At 40.6% G+C, this 18,103-nt stretch overlaps 1 protein-coding gene across 1 annotated transcript in view; it reads right to left on the reverse strand.

The window, feature by feature from the left end:
• Positions 1–14,436, reverse strand: part of LOC144681396 (uncharacterized) — a 90,588-nt gene extending 76,152 nt beyond the window's left edge. Inside the window, exon 1 of the mRNA XM_078542988.1 lies at positions 14,290–14,436. Coding sequence (XP_078399114.1) covers positions 14,290–14,317 — 28 coding nt within the window. The 5' untranslated portion in view covers positions 14,318–14,436. The remainder of the gene's footprint in view (positions 1–14,289) is intronic.
• Positions 14,437–18,103: the final 3,667 nt, after the last annotated feature.

Genomic DNA, 18,103 nt, shown 5'->3' on the forward strand with positions numbered 1-18,103 from the left:
AATCAGCTGGACTGAACTGTTTAAAAAAAAAATCAGGACAAGCTCTTCCAGAAACAATCTGGTGAAACTCTTCCCCGTACAGGCAGATCAGCCCTTAGAAAATAATCATTTGGCAGTACAGAACTTGAGTTTGCTGAAAAGAGATGCAAGTCAAAGCTTTTCATCTTGCACTCATCAGGACTCTTGCAAAAATACCAACATAAGGGGAGAACAATAATTTATATTTCTTGTGAACAGTGATTGGTTGGCAAGTGGCTTGCAGTAGACCATGGTAGAGAAGCCCTGCCAGTTGAGAAACCTGCCAGGGATTCTCTACCATGATCTACTGCAAGTCTACCTTCACTTTTCAATATATCCGTTGCGATTCTTACAGCTCCACACGCAATAAGATTGGTCTTATCGGCAACCTTGTAAATAGAACCCGAGCCATTTGCTCACCATGCAAGCTTGATGCTGAAATAAGGCACATCAAAGGCATCCTGCAGGATAATGGCTACCCTGAACAGATCATCTTGTGCTGTGTATCACGCAAACTCATGAACGGGCCTAAGACCGTCACTTTTGGCCCTGAAAAGTGCCCAGTCTACCTCAGATTACCATAGGCAAGGTTGCTCAAAAATTTGAGCAACAGGTGAAGCTAGCTGTTTCACGCTGCTACTATGCAATAGCAACACGAGTGGTATTCGCCACTAACAGGATGCTGCCGTCAAGACAAAAATATGTTCTGCCTATCACGCAAATGAGAAATGTGGTATATGAATTTCAGTGCCAGTGTGATGCTGGGTATGTAGGCCGTATGTCCCAAAGACTGGTGGATCATATCAAACAGCATGTCCCAGCTACTGTTCACAACGGGCAGAGTACAGACCATACCCAACCAGCCTGTGCTTGCAGAACTCAAAACACAGTGTCCAACATTAGATGTGATTCCGCAATTGGACAATATTTGCTAAATAATCCTCAATGCACTAAGAATTACGCTGACAGCCAATTTAAGATTGTCAGTTGGGGTCACAGTGTGGCACATTTGTGTGTACTGGAAGCTACATATATTAATACACAGGGCCCTGTTCCTCAAAGGCAGAAAGAACATGTACATACATTGCCCATATTTCAGCTAAACAAAATAAAGTGATAGTCATTTGCTGACTCATTCCTCTGGGCAATGCCTTGACCAATCAGGTCAAGCTGTCTGGTTTAAATTTCAAACAATGCTTGGCAGTTAATTGTCAGTCATCATCAGTGGTGCATTCTCCATGGCAATGCTACTTACCAGCCAATCAGCACTCTCTTCACATACAGTATAAATTATTGTTTTCCCCTCATATTGGTATTCTTGCAAATGCTGATGGGTGCAAGATGAAAAGCTTAGACACGTCACTTTTTTCAGCAATACCTTAGAAAATAGTTCAGATTATGGTTTTGAAAATTCCTGCTTTTCAACTTAATTGATTTAATTATCAGACATCAATTAAACTGCCATTTGATTGAACACCATTATATGGCTTAGTAAAGCAGTTGAGCATAATCCTCTCACCATCAAAAGGTCACACACACACAACACACATACACACACACACACACACACACACAAAATGGATACACACACATGCACAGACACTTGGCCATTTGCATTTTCCAGCACACAATAATTTTAAGGAATAGGAAGCAAGACAAATTTCTCCTCTCCCTTATGTTGTATCATTTAAAACTTTTAAAAGAGCTATTTAAATATAGTGAGTAATGGGATTGTTCACTATCAGGATAAACCAGTGGTATTGGAGGTGACCATTGAGTAGATCCAGCCTCCTGGGTATAAAACTGACATCGTAATCAGCTGCCTTTTATAACTGTCCAATGAAGGCAACAAAATGGAAAATCAGGTAGTTTATATGAAGGGTGGCTGATCTGCAATGTTGGGGCAGAAGTTGAATGTATGCCCCATCATTCTTCCAGTTAGATTTTAGTGTTCTACGGAGGTTTGGAAACCATTTAATGGTATTTCTAATTCGTAGAACTAGCCTCTACTATTCAATCATTGGCATGCATTTTTTAAAAATACGTCCATAAAACAATTTTTTTAGTCACAATATCATACCCTAATCATTATTTGTTATGGATCGCTTGTTTGGAACATTAACTTGCGTTTAGCCAACATTGCAGCACTGCAGCTGGTGGGATGTATGTGCAATTAGAATGATAAATTAACAGTAGTGGTCTTCTTATCGTGTCCATGGACAGTCTATACATGGCCCAGCCAGAACTGGACACATTTTTGCGCCTTGTTGTTGAATTCAGCAAGATCTGCAACAGTGCAGGGTTCCTCTAGCGATAGGCATTGCAGGAGATGTTGCATAGTCTGTGGCTCAGTTCCACATTCACAAGTTGTCGGGCTGGTTGTATATCCCCATTTGCTTAGTGACACCTTTGAATGACCTACACCGGCCCTAAGTCTGTTAAGGCACTTCCAGATTGCCCAGTTGCAATTAGCTCCTGGGGGAAGGCTTTCATCCGGTAGAATATCCATCGCTGGGGGTTGTTCGAGACTGGCGAGCCGGTCTTTCCACAACCAATTCTACAACCAACACGCACAGCAAGTAGTGTATACAACAGTAGCGGTTAAACAGTATATTATCAGGAAAAGTACTAAATACATGAATTGTGATCTGCTTTGTGGGGTTAATTTTCTAATGAACAAGACATATATTGACCAATTTAGAAAACTGCCCTGTTTCTGACACATGCTGTATATATATTGGAGCTGCCATTCACAAGAATGAAAGCAATAGCAAAAAAAAGAGATTTACAAGAACAGCACCATTCAGTAGAATAAAATATAAAACACGATGTCACTGTAATGGAACCTGTCATTGAAACCAAGTGATTTGCTGTCATTAATTACACGTGGGATCTGTGTGACCAGATTCTGAATGCACTAAGAACTACTCAAAGTCCAGCAGACTGCATGGCGCAGCCAAGTCAAGTTCCTGCCAGAACTTTGCCAGAATATCCAGATACCTTTCCACACAGGGAAAGCTAGAGGCACGTATGTTGGGATCAAAAAGGCAACATGTCCATCAGCATTGGAAACAGCTCAATTTTGTAAGTTTTAGTGTTCAGGAGTCACAGATTGACCCAAAATGGGCAGTTGGGAATTCATAGGTGATTTTAAGGTAGCTTATTAAGTTTCTTGAGGAGCAACAGTTTAGATATGCTACATAATCTAAATAGGCAGTAAAGACATATGGCCAGTAACAGGTGAGAACAGTTTACTGGTCCCAGATGGGACAAATGGATGGGGGAAGCAGGGGGCTGTTGACCTCCATGGCTGACAGTGACAGTCTCCTCAGAATGGTTAACTAGTTCCCAGTTAGACAAACAGACAGATGAAGCTGATCTCCATAGCTGGAAGTTTCAGTTTCTTCTGTTTTCTTCAGTCTTCAAGCTCGCCAAAGTGTTAGGCCAAAGCCAGCATCGATCACTTTGAAAGACTTTCCTCTGTCCAAAGTCTTCTTGAGCTAAGCAAGGCTGGAGCCAGCATTGATCTACCTCGAGAAGCTGTCTTCCATCCAAAAGTGATTTTTTTCTCTCGAGAATCTGTTTATATACCTTAATTCTGGGAGGCTTCTGCCAATCATTTATTCCATTGTCCATTGGCAAGGGATAGATATTCAAGGTAATCCCTCCTATTTCTGTCAGAAGCCCATGGTCATCTCGTGGCTCATCACTTGCTAGGGCATCTTGTTTAACCTTCAGGCAGTTGGTTTACATATGGGCCATGTGGTCACCTCCCATCCCCTTGTCAAGATTAGCATTGTTTTGTTTCAGTGCTTGTGCTAGAGACATGTCCTTGGCCAAGACAACAATCTCCATTGTTTTGTGGTTGTCAGCCCAGGAAGCTGCTATTGGAGCTTTCTTTATAAAGGAGAAATCTATTCCTATAATAGTCAATACATTTCTTAGGATTTTATAGAGTTATGATATATTGATTCTTTACAATTGAGAATAAAGACTGAGGATTCACCATCGACTGCAATAAACAGTTGGAGAGATGGGTGGAAATGCGCCCTTGAGTTGTACTTTAGGAAGAAGAAGCTCGGGATGCCTTGAAAAGACTGCCTGTTATGGAAGAGCTGGAAATTGAACTCACAGTGGAGGGGTTTATCAAAGCAATTGACTCACTTGCAACAGGCAAAGTTCCAGGTAATGATGTTCTATTGCCTGAATTTATCAAGCATGGGAAGCCAGCACTCCTGCAGCATCTGCATGAACTTTTGTGTCACTGCTGGAGGAAGTACCTCAGCATATATGTGCTGCAAAGATTGTGACCCTGTACAAGAACGAGGGTGACAGCAGTGATTGCAACAAATATCAAATCATATCCTTGCTGAACATTGCGGAAATGTATTTGCCCATATTGTCCTTGTCAAACTGCAGACCTTGGCTGAACGCATCTATCTCGAATCCCAGTGTGGTCTCAGAATTGGACGATCCACCATCAACATGATCTTTTCAGTCTGGTAGCTGCAAGAGAAATATTGTGAACAAAGGAGACCAACATATATTGTGATTATTGATCTCACTCACCAAGGAATTTGACCATGTGAGCAGAGGCGGTCTATTTAAGCTGCTGGAGAAAATGGGTTACTGAAGAAAAGAGGCAAAGTTGCTCAGTGAGATCTCCTGTTTCCATGACAACGTGTTGGGTAAGGTCAGCTAAAGTGGGGCAACATTGGAATCTTTCGAGATCTGCAGTGGGCTCAAAAAGGATCGTGCCTCGGCACCAACATTCTTTGACCTATTCTTCTCTTTGCTGCTGTCATATGCCTTCAGTTCATCTACATTGTGTGTCTACTTCCATACCAGAACTGATGGAAAGCTATTCAACCTTGTTCGCCTGAGATCCAAGACAAAAATGTGCCAAGTCCTCATCAGAGAGTTTCTCTACACTGATGATGCCGCATCAGCATTCTATAATGAGGAACACCTTCAGCAACAAATGGACAGACTCGCTCACACCTGTAAAGGGCTTGGTTTGACCATCAGCATCAGGAAGACAAAGGTCATGGCCCAGGATGTTGTCATATTGCCATCAAACAGCATTAAAATGTAGCGCTGGTGGTTGTTGATAGCTTCACATATCTAGACTCCGCAATCACCAGCAATCTGTCACTTAATGCTGAAATCAACATGCGCAATGCAAAAGCTGCAGCTGTTACGTCCAAGCTGAGTAAGAGTATGTAGAAAAACAGCCTGACCACGAAAGCCAAACTGCGAGTCTACCAAGTCTGCAGAACAGTTTCCACCTTCACTCTCTCAGACATATCCATGGTATCTCAGGACAAGGCACCAACTCATGGAACATATTGATTCCATCGGTGTACACTCATTAGTAAGTCAATGATGTCTGCGCTGACTTGACCACATCCATTGGATGGATGATGGACATATACCCAAAGACCTTTTGTATGATGAACTAGCCATTTGGTCATCACCTGCTGGATGTTCATATCTGCACAACAAAGACATGAAGATGGTGGACATTGACACAGACAACGGGGAGATAATGTCACTGACAGCCATGATCTCTAGAGACTGGCTGTTTAAAGGGGCATTAGAAGAGGCAAGGAGAAATGAAAAGCTCAGCTGCTGATATGAGGGCCCAGAGAAAACAAGCTTGCGAGTATTGCAACTTCTCAGCCCACTGCCTTCATTCTGCAGCAAATGCAGCAGCAACTGCCACATAGGTGCTCCTGAGCCACACCAGGCCATGTTTAACACAGAGTAGACCACAAAGACACAAACCATCATCTCACAAGATGGAAGGCTACCAAAGGAAATAACATTTGATGGTTTAGATGTATCTTCAAGTTCCCATTGTATAATTGAAAGAAGAACAGGGAGTTTTTCTATTGTTATAGTCAGCATTCTTTCCTCACCCTTCACCAAAAATAGATTAATTGTCCATTCATCTCATTCCCTTATGGTTGTGTTCAAAATGGCTGCCATGTTTACCTATATAACAGAGGCCGTATTTCAAAGAGGCTTGTTGTATGTGAAGTGTCCTGGGATGTCTTCGAACTGTGAGAATGTGCTACATAAATGCAAGTTCCTTATTTTTATTAACCCAAAAGGGAAAAAAACAGTTACAACCAGTATTCTTATTTCCCAGTTTTTACTGGTATTCCATTTCAAGGTATACAAGACCAGTTCAGACCAGTATTCTTATTTCCCAGCTTTTACTGTTTTTCCATTCTGGGTGGAGAATTTGTGGATGTATGAATTAGGTTCGTTGAAATGCATTCTTCGTTATGAAGCTAGGAGAACTTAGGGTGAAGATTTACCTGTCTTCCTTCTTAACCGGTTACTGTCCATAGCATTCACAACATGGTCCCAATGGCTCAAGAACTATTAGAGGTAGATTTTGAACTTGCTGCCCGAACGTAAAACTGGCTTTAAAGGCAAACCACCCATCAGGGCAAGCACCTGATTTTCAGTTGCGATGAAATCAATTCAAGTGAGTGTCAAATGGTTACTCTAATGGACAGTCAATCCACAATGCTAGTTTACACTAGGACAGCAAGGTGAAAATTTAACCCATTGTGCCCCATTCTTCAGGAAATTAAAGAGATCGGGCACAATTTATTAACAGAAGAGATTATGCATGGCCTTTTCAAGGAATAAGCAGGATGTGTTCAACTAGCTTTGCTAATTCAATGCTTTTTTATGTTATACTCTTGTATTCTTAAACCACACCTTCATTATTACTCAGCTGTCTGGTTCTGTCCAGTAGACAGGAAGCAGGCTTATAAGTGAATACTCCTTCCTCATCAACTCCGTTGCTAAATGTCCCACTTAAAGTGGGATTGAGTCATGCAGAAGGCTCCAGGTTTAATCCTTTGACACAATGACTTGCTAAACCAGCTGATCTCAGCCAAGGTAGCAGTGGAGGTGTTGCATTTGGCCTAGCACATTCAGGATAGTGAGTGGAAAACATTTGCCTTGATCCCCATTTTAAAAGCTAGAATGCCTGTGCTGGAAACAGCCTGTGTGTGGCCTCCGTGTGAGTTACAAAGTTACAAAATATTTTAGTATAGAAACAGGCCATTTGGCCCAACAAGCCCACGCCAGTGTTTATGTTTCATTCAGACCTCCTCCTACCCTTCATTTAACCCCATCAATCTAACCTTCTATTCCGCTCTCCTTCATGTGCTTATTTAGCTTTGCTTTGCATTTATGCCATTCATCTCAACTATTGCCAGTGGTAGCGAGTTCCACATTCTTAACAACTGGTATTTAAATAGTGCCTTTAAAGTAGTAAAGGCACTGCTCAGGAATGCATTACACAAAATTTGGCATGTGAGCCATGTAAGGAGACAAAAGGGTGGATGACCAAAAGCTTGGTCCAAAAGGAGCATCTTAAAGGAGGAAAGAGAGGAAAAATATGAGTGGTGATTAGGGAGGAAATGCCAGAGCTTAGGCTCTTGGCAGCTGATGGCACAACTACCAAGAACAATTTAGAGTGGAGCTGCTCGAGAAGCCAGAATTGGAGGAGCGGAAATATCTGGCAGGTTTGTAGGGTTGGAAGAGATTACAGAGATAAGGTCCCACTGCCCACAGAAAGTGAACAGACCTTTTGCTGGTTTGCCAAATTTTCAGTCCCATCCGTGGCATGTCCAGCTGTGGGCTGGACCAGAAAATCCCAGCCAGGGATCAGGGGAGACCATAGAAGGATTTGAAAATGAGGATGAGAATTTTAACCGGGAATATACATAGGCCAGCAAGCAGAGAGAGGGTAATTGAATGGGACTTGTAGCAAGTTAAGGTATGGACAACAGTGATTTGGATGACTTCAAATTTGCGGAAAGCAGAACTTGGAAGGCTGGCTTGGAATGCATTGACATAGTCAAGTCTAAAGATATCAAAGGATTAGAGTAAAAGAGTTTCTCCTGAACTCCCTATTAGATTTATTAGTTATTATTTATCTTATAGTTATACCTCCCAGTTCTGGTCCCACCTACAAGTGGAAACAAATTCTCTATGTCATTCCTGTCAAACCCTTTCATAATCTTGAAGATCTCTATCTACCTCATAATCACCAAGGCTCCTTCGACAGCAACTCCCAAGCCCCCGATGTCTACCACCTTGAAGGACAAGGGCAACGGATGCATGGGAACACCACTACCTGGAGGTTCCCCTCCAAGTAAATCACCGTCCTGACTTGGGAATATATCGCCGTCCCTTCAATGCTGGGTCAAAATTCTGGAACTCCCTTCCTAACAGCACTGCGGGTGTACCTACACCAATATGGACTGCAGCGGTTCAAGAAGACAGCTCACCACCACCTTCTCAAGGGCAATTAGAGATGGGCAATAAATGCTGGCCCAGCCAGTCCTGCCCGTGTCCAGTGAAAGAATAAAAGGAAAATGAATCAGGTCACCCCTCATCTTCTCTTTTCTAAGGAAAGAGCACCAGCCCGTTTAATCTTTCCTGATAGCTTTAATATGTGAGAAAAAGAATTGATTTAGCCGTGATCACTTGGTCTAATAGCCTGTTTTCTCTCACACTGTCATCTCACATGTGCAGAATAGTAATTTGGGTAGACCATGAAGGCTGCCCAGTGCCTGTGGAACTCTACCTTAGTGTAGTTCAATATCTTCAAGATACTTTCCTTAGACCTTCTCAGTCTTGGGCAATGCATCCTCCACTCTACAAATATGGGGATAAGCAGTGAACCACATGGTCTCTACCACAGCAAAAAAATGCATTCATATAGCATCTTTAATGTGAAAAAACATATGAAGGCATTTCATAGAGCAATGGGAAAAAATTGATTTCAGGTCAAAGAAGCTGAGTTTAGGAGGAATGATCACCTATTTAGTTAAAGAGCTGGTTTAAAAGAGGTTCTTAAAACAGGAGATAGAAGTAGAGGGGTGGCAATTCCAGAAAATGGAACCCAACCATGGCCACTAATGATGGGGCAAAGGGAAGGAGAGATGCACAAAAGGAATGAAGATTCTTGGGCTGCATTTAAAGCTGGGGATGTTACAAAATTAGTGTGTGACAAGGCTATGGGGAGATCTAAACACAAGAAAGCTAACTTCAAATTTGAGGTATTAAGGCACTGGAACTAATCTTCCTGCATGGTCAGCCAGTAGGGAGCAGAGTACTGAGTGCACCACACATTGCAACTAATGATGATTTTCCTCTCCCCGTCTCTCTTCCCTTTTCCATTCAGTACTGCATCCCACCAAGGGAACTCACCAGGACTATTGATTTGCTATTTGAGGATCCTGACGCCATTTGCTGCTTTGAGGTTAGAGTTCATGTCTGGATTTGCTGCTGCCACAGCACAGGGCAATAACGGAAAAATGTATGGAAAATATTCCTGCAAATTCACAGAATTCTCTCTTTTTTGATAAAGGTACACACCATGTGATTGAGACAACTGAAATTTAGGCAGCAATTTTGCCCTCACGTCAAACAGATGAGATCAGGTGCAACACAGGTTGCTCCCTCCAAATGATTTTATCTCTAGTGAAGAGTACTATTGAGTGGCTGTAAAATCAACATCCTATGCGTTTCTCACCCAGCAAATCAAGTTAAAATTGCCTTTGAAATTTTAATTCCTATTTAACGTAATCATTGCCAGGCCACGTGAAGCTGTGTAGATTTTTTTTTCCTTCATGGGAATATACAGCAAAGGCAACAAAAGCTAATACTGTCTTTTCAGACAATCAAAACCTTGAATGAGAGAAATTCAGATGGTATTAGAGTCATTCAACTTCTGCACAGGTTCAGAATTTGTGCTTTAAAATATCTATCTCCATCACTGGGCAACCCAACTTAACATACATTACTTCAAACTAAACCTAATGTACTTGAATGATGTGTCCATTACCAGCTATTGGGATGAGCATTCCTGATTAAATATATGATTTTCTATTTTTAACTGGAGTGCCCAATAAATTTTAAATGTGCTCGTGTTCTGTAAAGAACTAAATGATTATAATCAATGAACTGTTCCATTTAGCTTTGACACTAGGTGGTGCCCTTGTACATAGTCACATTAGCCCATAATCGCCATATAAATGTCTGTTTAAATGGGCTTTTGCTAAATGGGTTCAAATTAATCTATTTTTTTGAAGTACATATGTCTGTTGCTACATGTGTTGAATCCAGGAATTGACTGCAAACTATGGCAAGCTGACACTGTCCCTCACAGGTGGCTGTCAAGTCCATTGTAGCAGCTCTTTCTTTGGCCAGACACATTTTTTTCCCCTTCAGATTCCTTGGCATTTCCTGAGCATTCTTTCCATGGTAGGTGAAGTAAAACTGTTCCTGTTAAACTGATGGCTGCATCTTTCTTTCTTAGCACACACCAGTGCATGTCAATGAACTGCTTCTGAGGCATAATCAGGACCTTTCCCCTCATTGTTCAGTGCACACAGATCACAAACACGCTGAAAAGGTTGCATGGCAATCAGTGTTGTTGTTGGGGTTTGAAGAAAATGATGTGGTGGCTCCAGAGTGTTTGAGGCAACATGTGATGAGGCTGTTGACTGTTGACTAGATGTCTGTCTTTCATCCCTGTCAGAATCCCTGATGGATTTCAGTCTGAAGGAAATGATTCATCAGCAGTATGATGAGATCACAAAAAAAAACGATGTGAAAAGAATATTTTTGTAAAGGATTACCATCAGTTTCCCCTTTATCTTTTGAAAAAATGATTTCAGTACATTAGCAAGAGGAAACAAATAGATTGATGTTTAGCCACAGTCACACAATTTTTGGATGCCCTTGTTCTGTGAGCACTTTGTGTACAGAAAGTCGAGGTGACTTTGTTATTCAAAGTATTATTTCAACCTAAATTCACTTTGCATCAACATCTTGTTTTATTTGGCTGATTGGATTAATTGGTTGAAGTAAATTCGCTTATTTTTGGAATGTTAAAAAATAATAAAATATAATCGCTTCTCATTAGTTCAAACAACTGCGTCTTTAAGCTGCAGTATATTTTTCTTTTGCAGGTCAATGTCAGATTTTTCAAGTTTAACTATCTGTGATTTCTGTATACTTGGCTAAATTTGAAAGCAGGATCCCCTGTTAATGAACTGCAGCTCTACAATAAATAGTGTAAAACATTTTCAAAGGGAGTACAAACCTGGAATTAAAGAATGATTTGAAAAAAAAATTAAATAGCTGCCAATGTAAGGGAGATGGCTTTAGTGTGAAATGGAATTATAATGTGTCTGAAAATTGAAGTCCCTATTCCGGCAATTAGTCCGAACTGATTAAAACATGTTTTACATTATTCACATAATATCTGGTACCTATTGCTTTTGGTAATGGGCAAGATTTTAATTCACTCAAAACTCATCCGCTTGCACAAGAGCTAAAACTGGGCTCATAACTTGTATGTGTTTTTGTGATTCAATTTAATTTTACTATGTCCAGTTAACATAAGTTAGGAAATGGTAATATATATAATAAGCATTAATCACTGGCTTTATTAAAAAGATGGATTTGGAACAGCCAGCTGAAAATTGGGAGAGATGTGTAGCAGACAGCTGGTTTGATATACTCATTTTACACCTTTGGCCAAAGTACAAATGATCCCCAAACTCTTACATTTATGTGTTGCCTTATCATGTCCCTCCAGAAATGTGCTTAAAAAGTCACAGTACAAAACGTGGTGATTTACTTCCCTGTGTTAGTCCTAGTTCTTCAGCTGAAGCTGTCTCCCCTACCTGTTTCTCAACCCTTTTCCAATATAAGTTTATATTAACCTTTTTTCAAATATTTAAGTAATTGTCCTGTGAATTACGAAACAAAAACAAAAATTGCTGGAAAAACTCAGCAGGTCTGACAGCATCTGTGAAGAGAAAGACAGAGTCTCCACAGATGCTGTTAGAATTGCTGAGTTTTTCCAGCAATTTTTGTTTTTGTTTCAGATTTCCAGCATCCACAGTGTTTTGCTTTTATCTCAGTGTCCCTTGAATTATGTTGTATTCTCTGCCTCAATAGCCAAATAAAATCTATTTCTTTTAGAACATGGACTGCACATATCTAATTCATAGGCAACTAATTACTTTGAAATTCAATGACTTGTTATGAGGACAAATGTGGCAGTCATTTTGGACATTGAAATGAATGGACAAAGAGCAATGAGCTCAGTGACTTGTTAATCTATTCTTTGGTGGTGTTAGAAGAGGGAAGAATGATGGCCAAGGTTCTGTAAAATTTCCCTTTTTTGATCTTTCAATGCTCCCTTAAATCATAAATGACAGATACTTAATGGCCGCGATTTTATCAAGGAATGGGGGATCTTGCCCCTGTACTTCTGTGGGGGAGGCCTGTACGAATCTAATGTCTTTGGCTGCTGTCGGGCCTACTCCAAAGCTGAGGACTCCAGTGACACAAGACCCAACTGTTGGCCAATCAGAGGCTGCAGCCCGTCATTGCTACCAGTGGCTGCTGGCAGAATTGCACCCACCTAAGGCCCAGGCTCATGGAGGGATTGCAGGCCACAGGTAAGTGAAGGTGGGATGGGGTCGTGGGTTTGAGGATTGTGGGAGTGGGAGGGGAGGAGGATCGGAGGCAAGGGCAGTGCAGTAGTTTTCAGTGGCCATCTCCCTGCCTGATGACAGGTTCTTTAATTGGGCATAGAATTTGCCTGATAGTAAGGGATCATCCCCCTCACACCCCCCACCCCCCAACCCCTTGGGAGGCCACTAGCAAACCTGAAGGGGTTTGCTGCCGGTCTTCCATGGGTGTGGGAAACATGTGGCCTCCATTTAATCCCTGAGTCAGCACTAAATTGTGAAAGGCTCGGGATAATGAGTGTCAATTGACTCACTAATGAGCCTAATTGACATCCTGCAGCTGAGAATCCTGGGTCAGTCCCTTCCGCCCTCCAACTTAATCTGGAGGTTTTGCCACCACCAGAGAATGATGCGGGGCTTTTCCCACGATTGAGTGGACCCGGCTGCCATGTTTCCCATTTTGATGGGCTGCATAAAATCATCCCAATATTTCATTTGAATTCAGACAATTCCAATAATGCTTAGTATTGCACTGAAATGTCAACCGAGATTGTGTGTTAAGGTTCTGAAATGAAGCTTGAATTATACCAATTATCACAAGTAAGAAAAATAATATGGTCAATTTTCCAATTGGCATATATTTCTTTACTAAGTACTTTTTCTAATAAAAGTTTGGTGATCCTTTCCTGAAATTTTAAGATCAGAAACAAACCTAAATTAAAGGATATGCAGACAGACTATCAAACTGTAACAAAATATTTACAACCAGTGCGTTTTATATGGGCACAAAGATCCAGGAAAACTACAACTATAATTACACTTATAAAATGAATTTCACGTTCATTTTATCAATTTATTTTTGTCACATCCACTACATTCATTCTAGGTTTGTAATGTATGGACACAAACCCTAAACAAAACTCCACTGCTTCACATAAGCGTATGCCTTGAAGAACAGAGAAACAGATTTATTAAAATTACAAGATAATCTTTTGCAGTGTTTTTCTGCCAACTATTCTCCAACTTAAAGCAATGGGAGAGGTGGTTTAAAATAGCTGATGATATTGAAACGGAATACAGAATTTGTAAAAACAAATTTCATCACCTTGATTTCTACACACTGCCTTTTATATATGCTGAAGTGAATTCTAATGAGCGACTGGTCAGGTTTAGTTACAAAATGACTCAGACTATAGGTGCAACTTTTTTGGATTACTGTAATTACTAAACCACATTTTAAAAAAAACGTTTCCCCAAAAATGATCAAGAATGGCAGCAAACCATTTCTCAAACAATCAACCCACTTAACAGTGGGGAGAGTTGGCTAACTGGTATGACATTCTCAGTATGTATGTATATGAATGACAGCAATGGCAAACACAGGGATTTCCGTCATCCGTGTGACCTATTTAAAGTCTCAAAAATGTATTGTGCGGTATAAGTAAAAAAATACTTATTATGTTTACACAGAAAACATTTAACCACAATCTTAGGTAACCCAATGAAGAATTCCTATATTAGAATTTCTTTTGGCCATTGTCTCCTATCACTTGTCAGGACATTTGGCTCTGTGATCCCAATCATTATTCCAAACTAGAGGCACTTTCCTAATAGGTTCACGCTAAATATAATTATGAACCAATATCAGCAAAGGAGTAGTTGACATGACAGGGAATATTGAAAGCTGACAACTTACCCCCATGGCTGAAAAAAAATATGTTTAATGATGCAAAATAAATCCTACCTAGTAAACCTCGATGAATTTTCAGCATCACTTTCACATCATTCCGAGCAATGCACCTTAGGCGCTTTCACAATGCACATCGAATCTCATTTTTGATAAATCGGCTCATGAGTTTGAGCTGGTGCACTTGAAGCCCTAACAGAGAGAGAGAGAGGGAGGGAGAAAACAAACCAGCTGCTCAGCATTTTGGGACAGAAGAACAAGTATACACCATTCCCGTTCAAAAATATTTTGGCTCAAATTATTTGAAATATTCAATCTGTACAGTAAGTGAATGACAATTTCAAAGATAACTTCACAGCAGCCAAATGCCACATTGAATGTTTTTCAGGAAACAGTGAAGGATGCGCGGGCTGAGGGGCAGTGGAGCGGGTCGCTGAAGCTCAGACGAAAATCAAAACTGACATAAATATCCTTGACTTGTGTTTGGGGGCTCTTAGTCTGTCAGAAAGTTCCCAACCGCCTTACATGAAGCAGCAACAAACGGGACGATCGAGGGATTCAGGTGGTTAAACTTTACGAAGAGCGTTCACATGGGCTACATATCCATTCTGAATTGTGTTTGGTTTCTGTCGATTAATTGCACAGTGAACACTGTTTTAAAAATAGTTTTTAAAAAAAAAAAATAGCTATTCACATAAAGATGTCCATAGTGCACTTCATGCAAGTCCCCCAACATCTTTAGGAGACAGAAATGTAAAAAAAAAAGCACATCAGACATCATTCTTTTGGTCCTGCGCCTGATGCCAGAGAAAATGTTTTGGGTTTATTTGAAGATTCCACCATTTCAGGGGAGGGGATATTTTCTCTAGCTACAGCTACACGATTATAAATTGTTTCTTTTTTCACTCCTCATTTCTCCTGTGATTTTTGGAACTCGCTCAGCTAAGCTTCTTTCACTGGCGAGTTTACCTAGTTTGCACATCTGCTGGAGGATTATCAGAGGATGCTGAAACAAAACGTTAATGCGCGGATTATTAATTTTCTCTTTGCATGGACATTGATACCTTCTAGAAGAGCAGGGCAGGAACATTTGTGTTGAAAGATAGAATGTAATGACTATGACTAGAAAATGTGCCATAGTAACTGCCTCTGCGTGATGTCAATCTAAGTATTTGGTTAGATCTCGGGAAGGAAGGCTGTACTATAATAATAATTTCTTTGGAACCTGGGTTAAGTGCAATCCTCCATTACTGCGAAAAGAGTTTATATGAAGATTATAATTTTGGACTACTTTTGAAACAGGGCTTATATAATGCTGTTAAGAAAAATAGCAGTAAGCTTTTGTTCACACGGCATCGGTAATTCAGAGACATTTATGTCAATATTGGAAAAGTTGGCTTGCAAGACAGCAATTTCTGACCATATACCATCTTAAACTCTTTTTTTCACATACTGCGACAGGATTTTCTATTCTTTTTGAAACTGCACAGGACTATTTAAGGTATATTTTCCAATTCCAAGCCTGTAGTGTAAATCGCAAAGCAGCAATCCCTCACCACAGCTGGAAACTCATCAACTTGATCCTGTCTGTAGGTTCTTTTTTAGATCTGATATGAATTGAGGTCCCATCAGTTTGACGTGAAAGGCTCTGTGGCACTGTTCAAAGATCAGAGAGTTCTCTCGGTGTTCTGAACCACATTTAAGTGCCAGCCAACACCATCTAAAACACCATCCCTTGTTATTTGTCGTTTTAAAAACTTGCTGTGTGCAAATCAGTTGCTATGTTTTCTTACAAGATGGCAGCGAGTGCATTGCTGTTTACTGGCAATGAAGTATTTCGGGGCATCCCGCAGATGTGAATGGTGCTATATAGATGCACATTCTTTCTTTCGAGTTCTTCCCTCATGTCTGAAATATCCTTTCCCTTCAATGTGCATATCTGATTTTGTTACAAAGTGTGGCAAATATAAACCCCACAAACCACTAGAGAATTATTGCTTTTGCCACGAATTGTGTGAAACTGGGTTAATAAGAATTTTGAGCGAAATCATAAATGCTCTCCAAATGTATACTTATACCCTCTTCTCACCGTTACTAACGGTGAATGCGTTAATGGTGTCGCTACATGTAGTGGCCGGAGCTATTCTTTCCCCACTGTGTGTAGAAATGGTGAAGTAGGGGGGTGGGAAGATTTACTGTTAGGTTGTGTCGCTGATAAAGTAAAATCGGGCCATATGGTCAACGCGTAAGGGTAGGACTTTGATGTAACGAGGAGTGAGCTTTTTTTTTGTTGGAAGAAGGAGTTGTTTTCTTTTCTGAAACTAATTACTGCTGCATGCTTATGTTGAATTCTCCCATGAAAGTACGTGATCTCATAGTTTCTGGTTGGCATTCATTGCTCGCCAACACCTCAATGGTCAATATTTGGTCTGACTGGCGATTTTCGATGAATCCCAAAGGGGATCATCGATTGCTCCCCAACGTCCTGTTTGTCTCGATGTGTGCATTATAATAGCTGAGGTAAGATAGAATGCATCAGCAAAAGGTGTCATTGGACCAGGATGTACAGCAAGTGCCATGCGGGCGTCATTTTCGTTTCCTTCTTTAAAACAATTGGGTTGTGTATCTTCGGTTCGTAGCGAAATTCGGAAATATTTTACTTAACAGATGTTAAGAATAATGACATCGACAACAACAATGCTGTTGCTAATGAACTTGCATTTGTATAGCGCCATTAACATGGGAGAACAGCCTAAACCATCATTTTCATGTGGCAGCTGAGCACACTCCACAAGCCAACATTGTTTAACCAGCAGCCCCCCCCCTCCCCCGAGCAAGTTAACCCTTTCCTCATCCCTTTGTTTTTGTTGTTGTATTCATTTAATTTCTTTTTTTTCAAAAAAATAATGTGCTTTACCAAAATGTGCCAGTAATGCAATTTCTAGAAACCCTACCGTACATTCACCGATCATTTGAACTGTGTGTATTTTTGCTTGTGAAATGGTTGCACTTTATTTTCTGGAGCTGTGAGGGAAGGAAAGTGTAATGTGACAGTGCAAAATGTGAATCCAGGAGACATACCCTCTGGGTCACTCAGGAGTCCATTATCTAATTCAAAGCATATGGCCTTGCAAAATGACCTCGCCTCCCTCCCAATCTGTGGGGTTGGTCCCATAGGCAGTCTCTCTGAGTGTTGTATTTTATTGTGGATGATTTATCTTCAATGGAGTGTTCAATAATGCATTTAACTCTTTCCTAAATCAGGGGTGTTTACGCCCTGTTAGTTTCAAATCCAATAGTTGGCAGTCTCTGAATGAGTACAGTTTCCCACTTTTAATATATAACTTCAATATGATTAGGGTCAGTTCCCTCAAAAACACATGCTCATTTGTTAGACATTCTTTATTCATTTACTAGGAATATCCACATCAAAACACATTTAAATAAATTCCCAGATCAAACTCATATTTTCAGCTTAATGAAACAGGGCAGGTGAATGGAAACATTACTGAAAGAAAATGCTGGTTGCTTTGTTTTTGCATTTGTTTGACTCTGCATAGAGCAGCTATGAGGGGGGAGGAGGAGGGAGGGGGAAACATGCCCTAGTGACTAGTTATGTGAAACAAGGTAGACAATGTTTGTTTTGGTTTTTTGACATGGGGTCACTGAGGTCATGGATTTATAAAATTGACGCTCTCTGTGAATATTTCTCTTTCTCTGCGAAAAGAAAACATGCAGGCAGCAAATAGTGGAAGAGTGTGAGTCACAGCTGATCTAAGTAAAGACTCGGCCCAATAAGTTGCTTTATTTTACATTTTGCTTCATTTTGAGCTTACTGCATCTCAGTAGAAAGCCTCTAGCACTTTAAAGG

Source organism: Cetorhinus maximus, chromosome 6 (genome assembly GCF_964194155.1).
Source record: "Cetorhinus maximus chromosome 6, sCetMax3.hap1.1, whole genome shotgun sequence".
NCBI classification, from domain to species: Eukaryota; Metazoa; Chordata; class Chondrichthyes; order Lamniformes; family Cetorhinidae; genus Cetorhinus; species Cetorhinus maximus.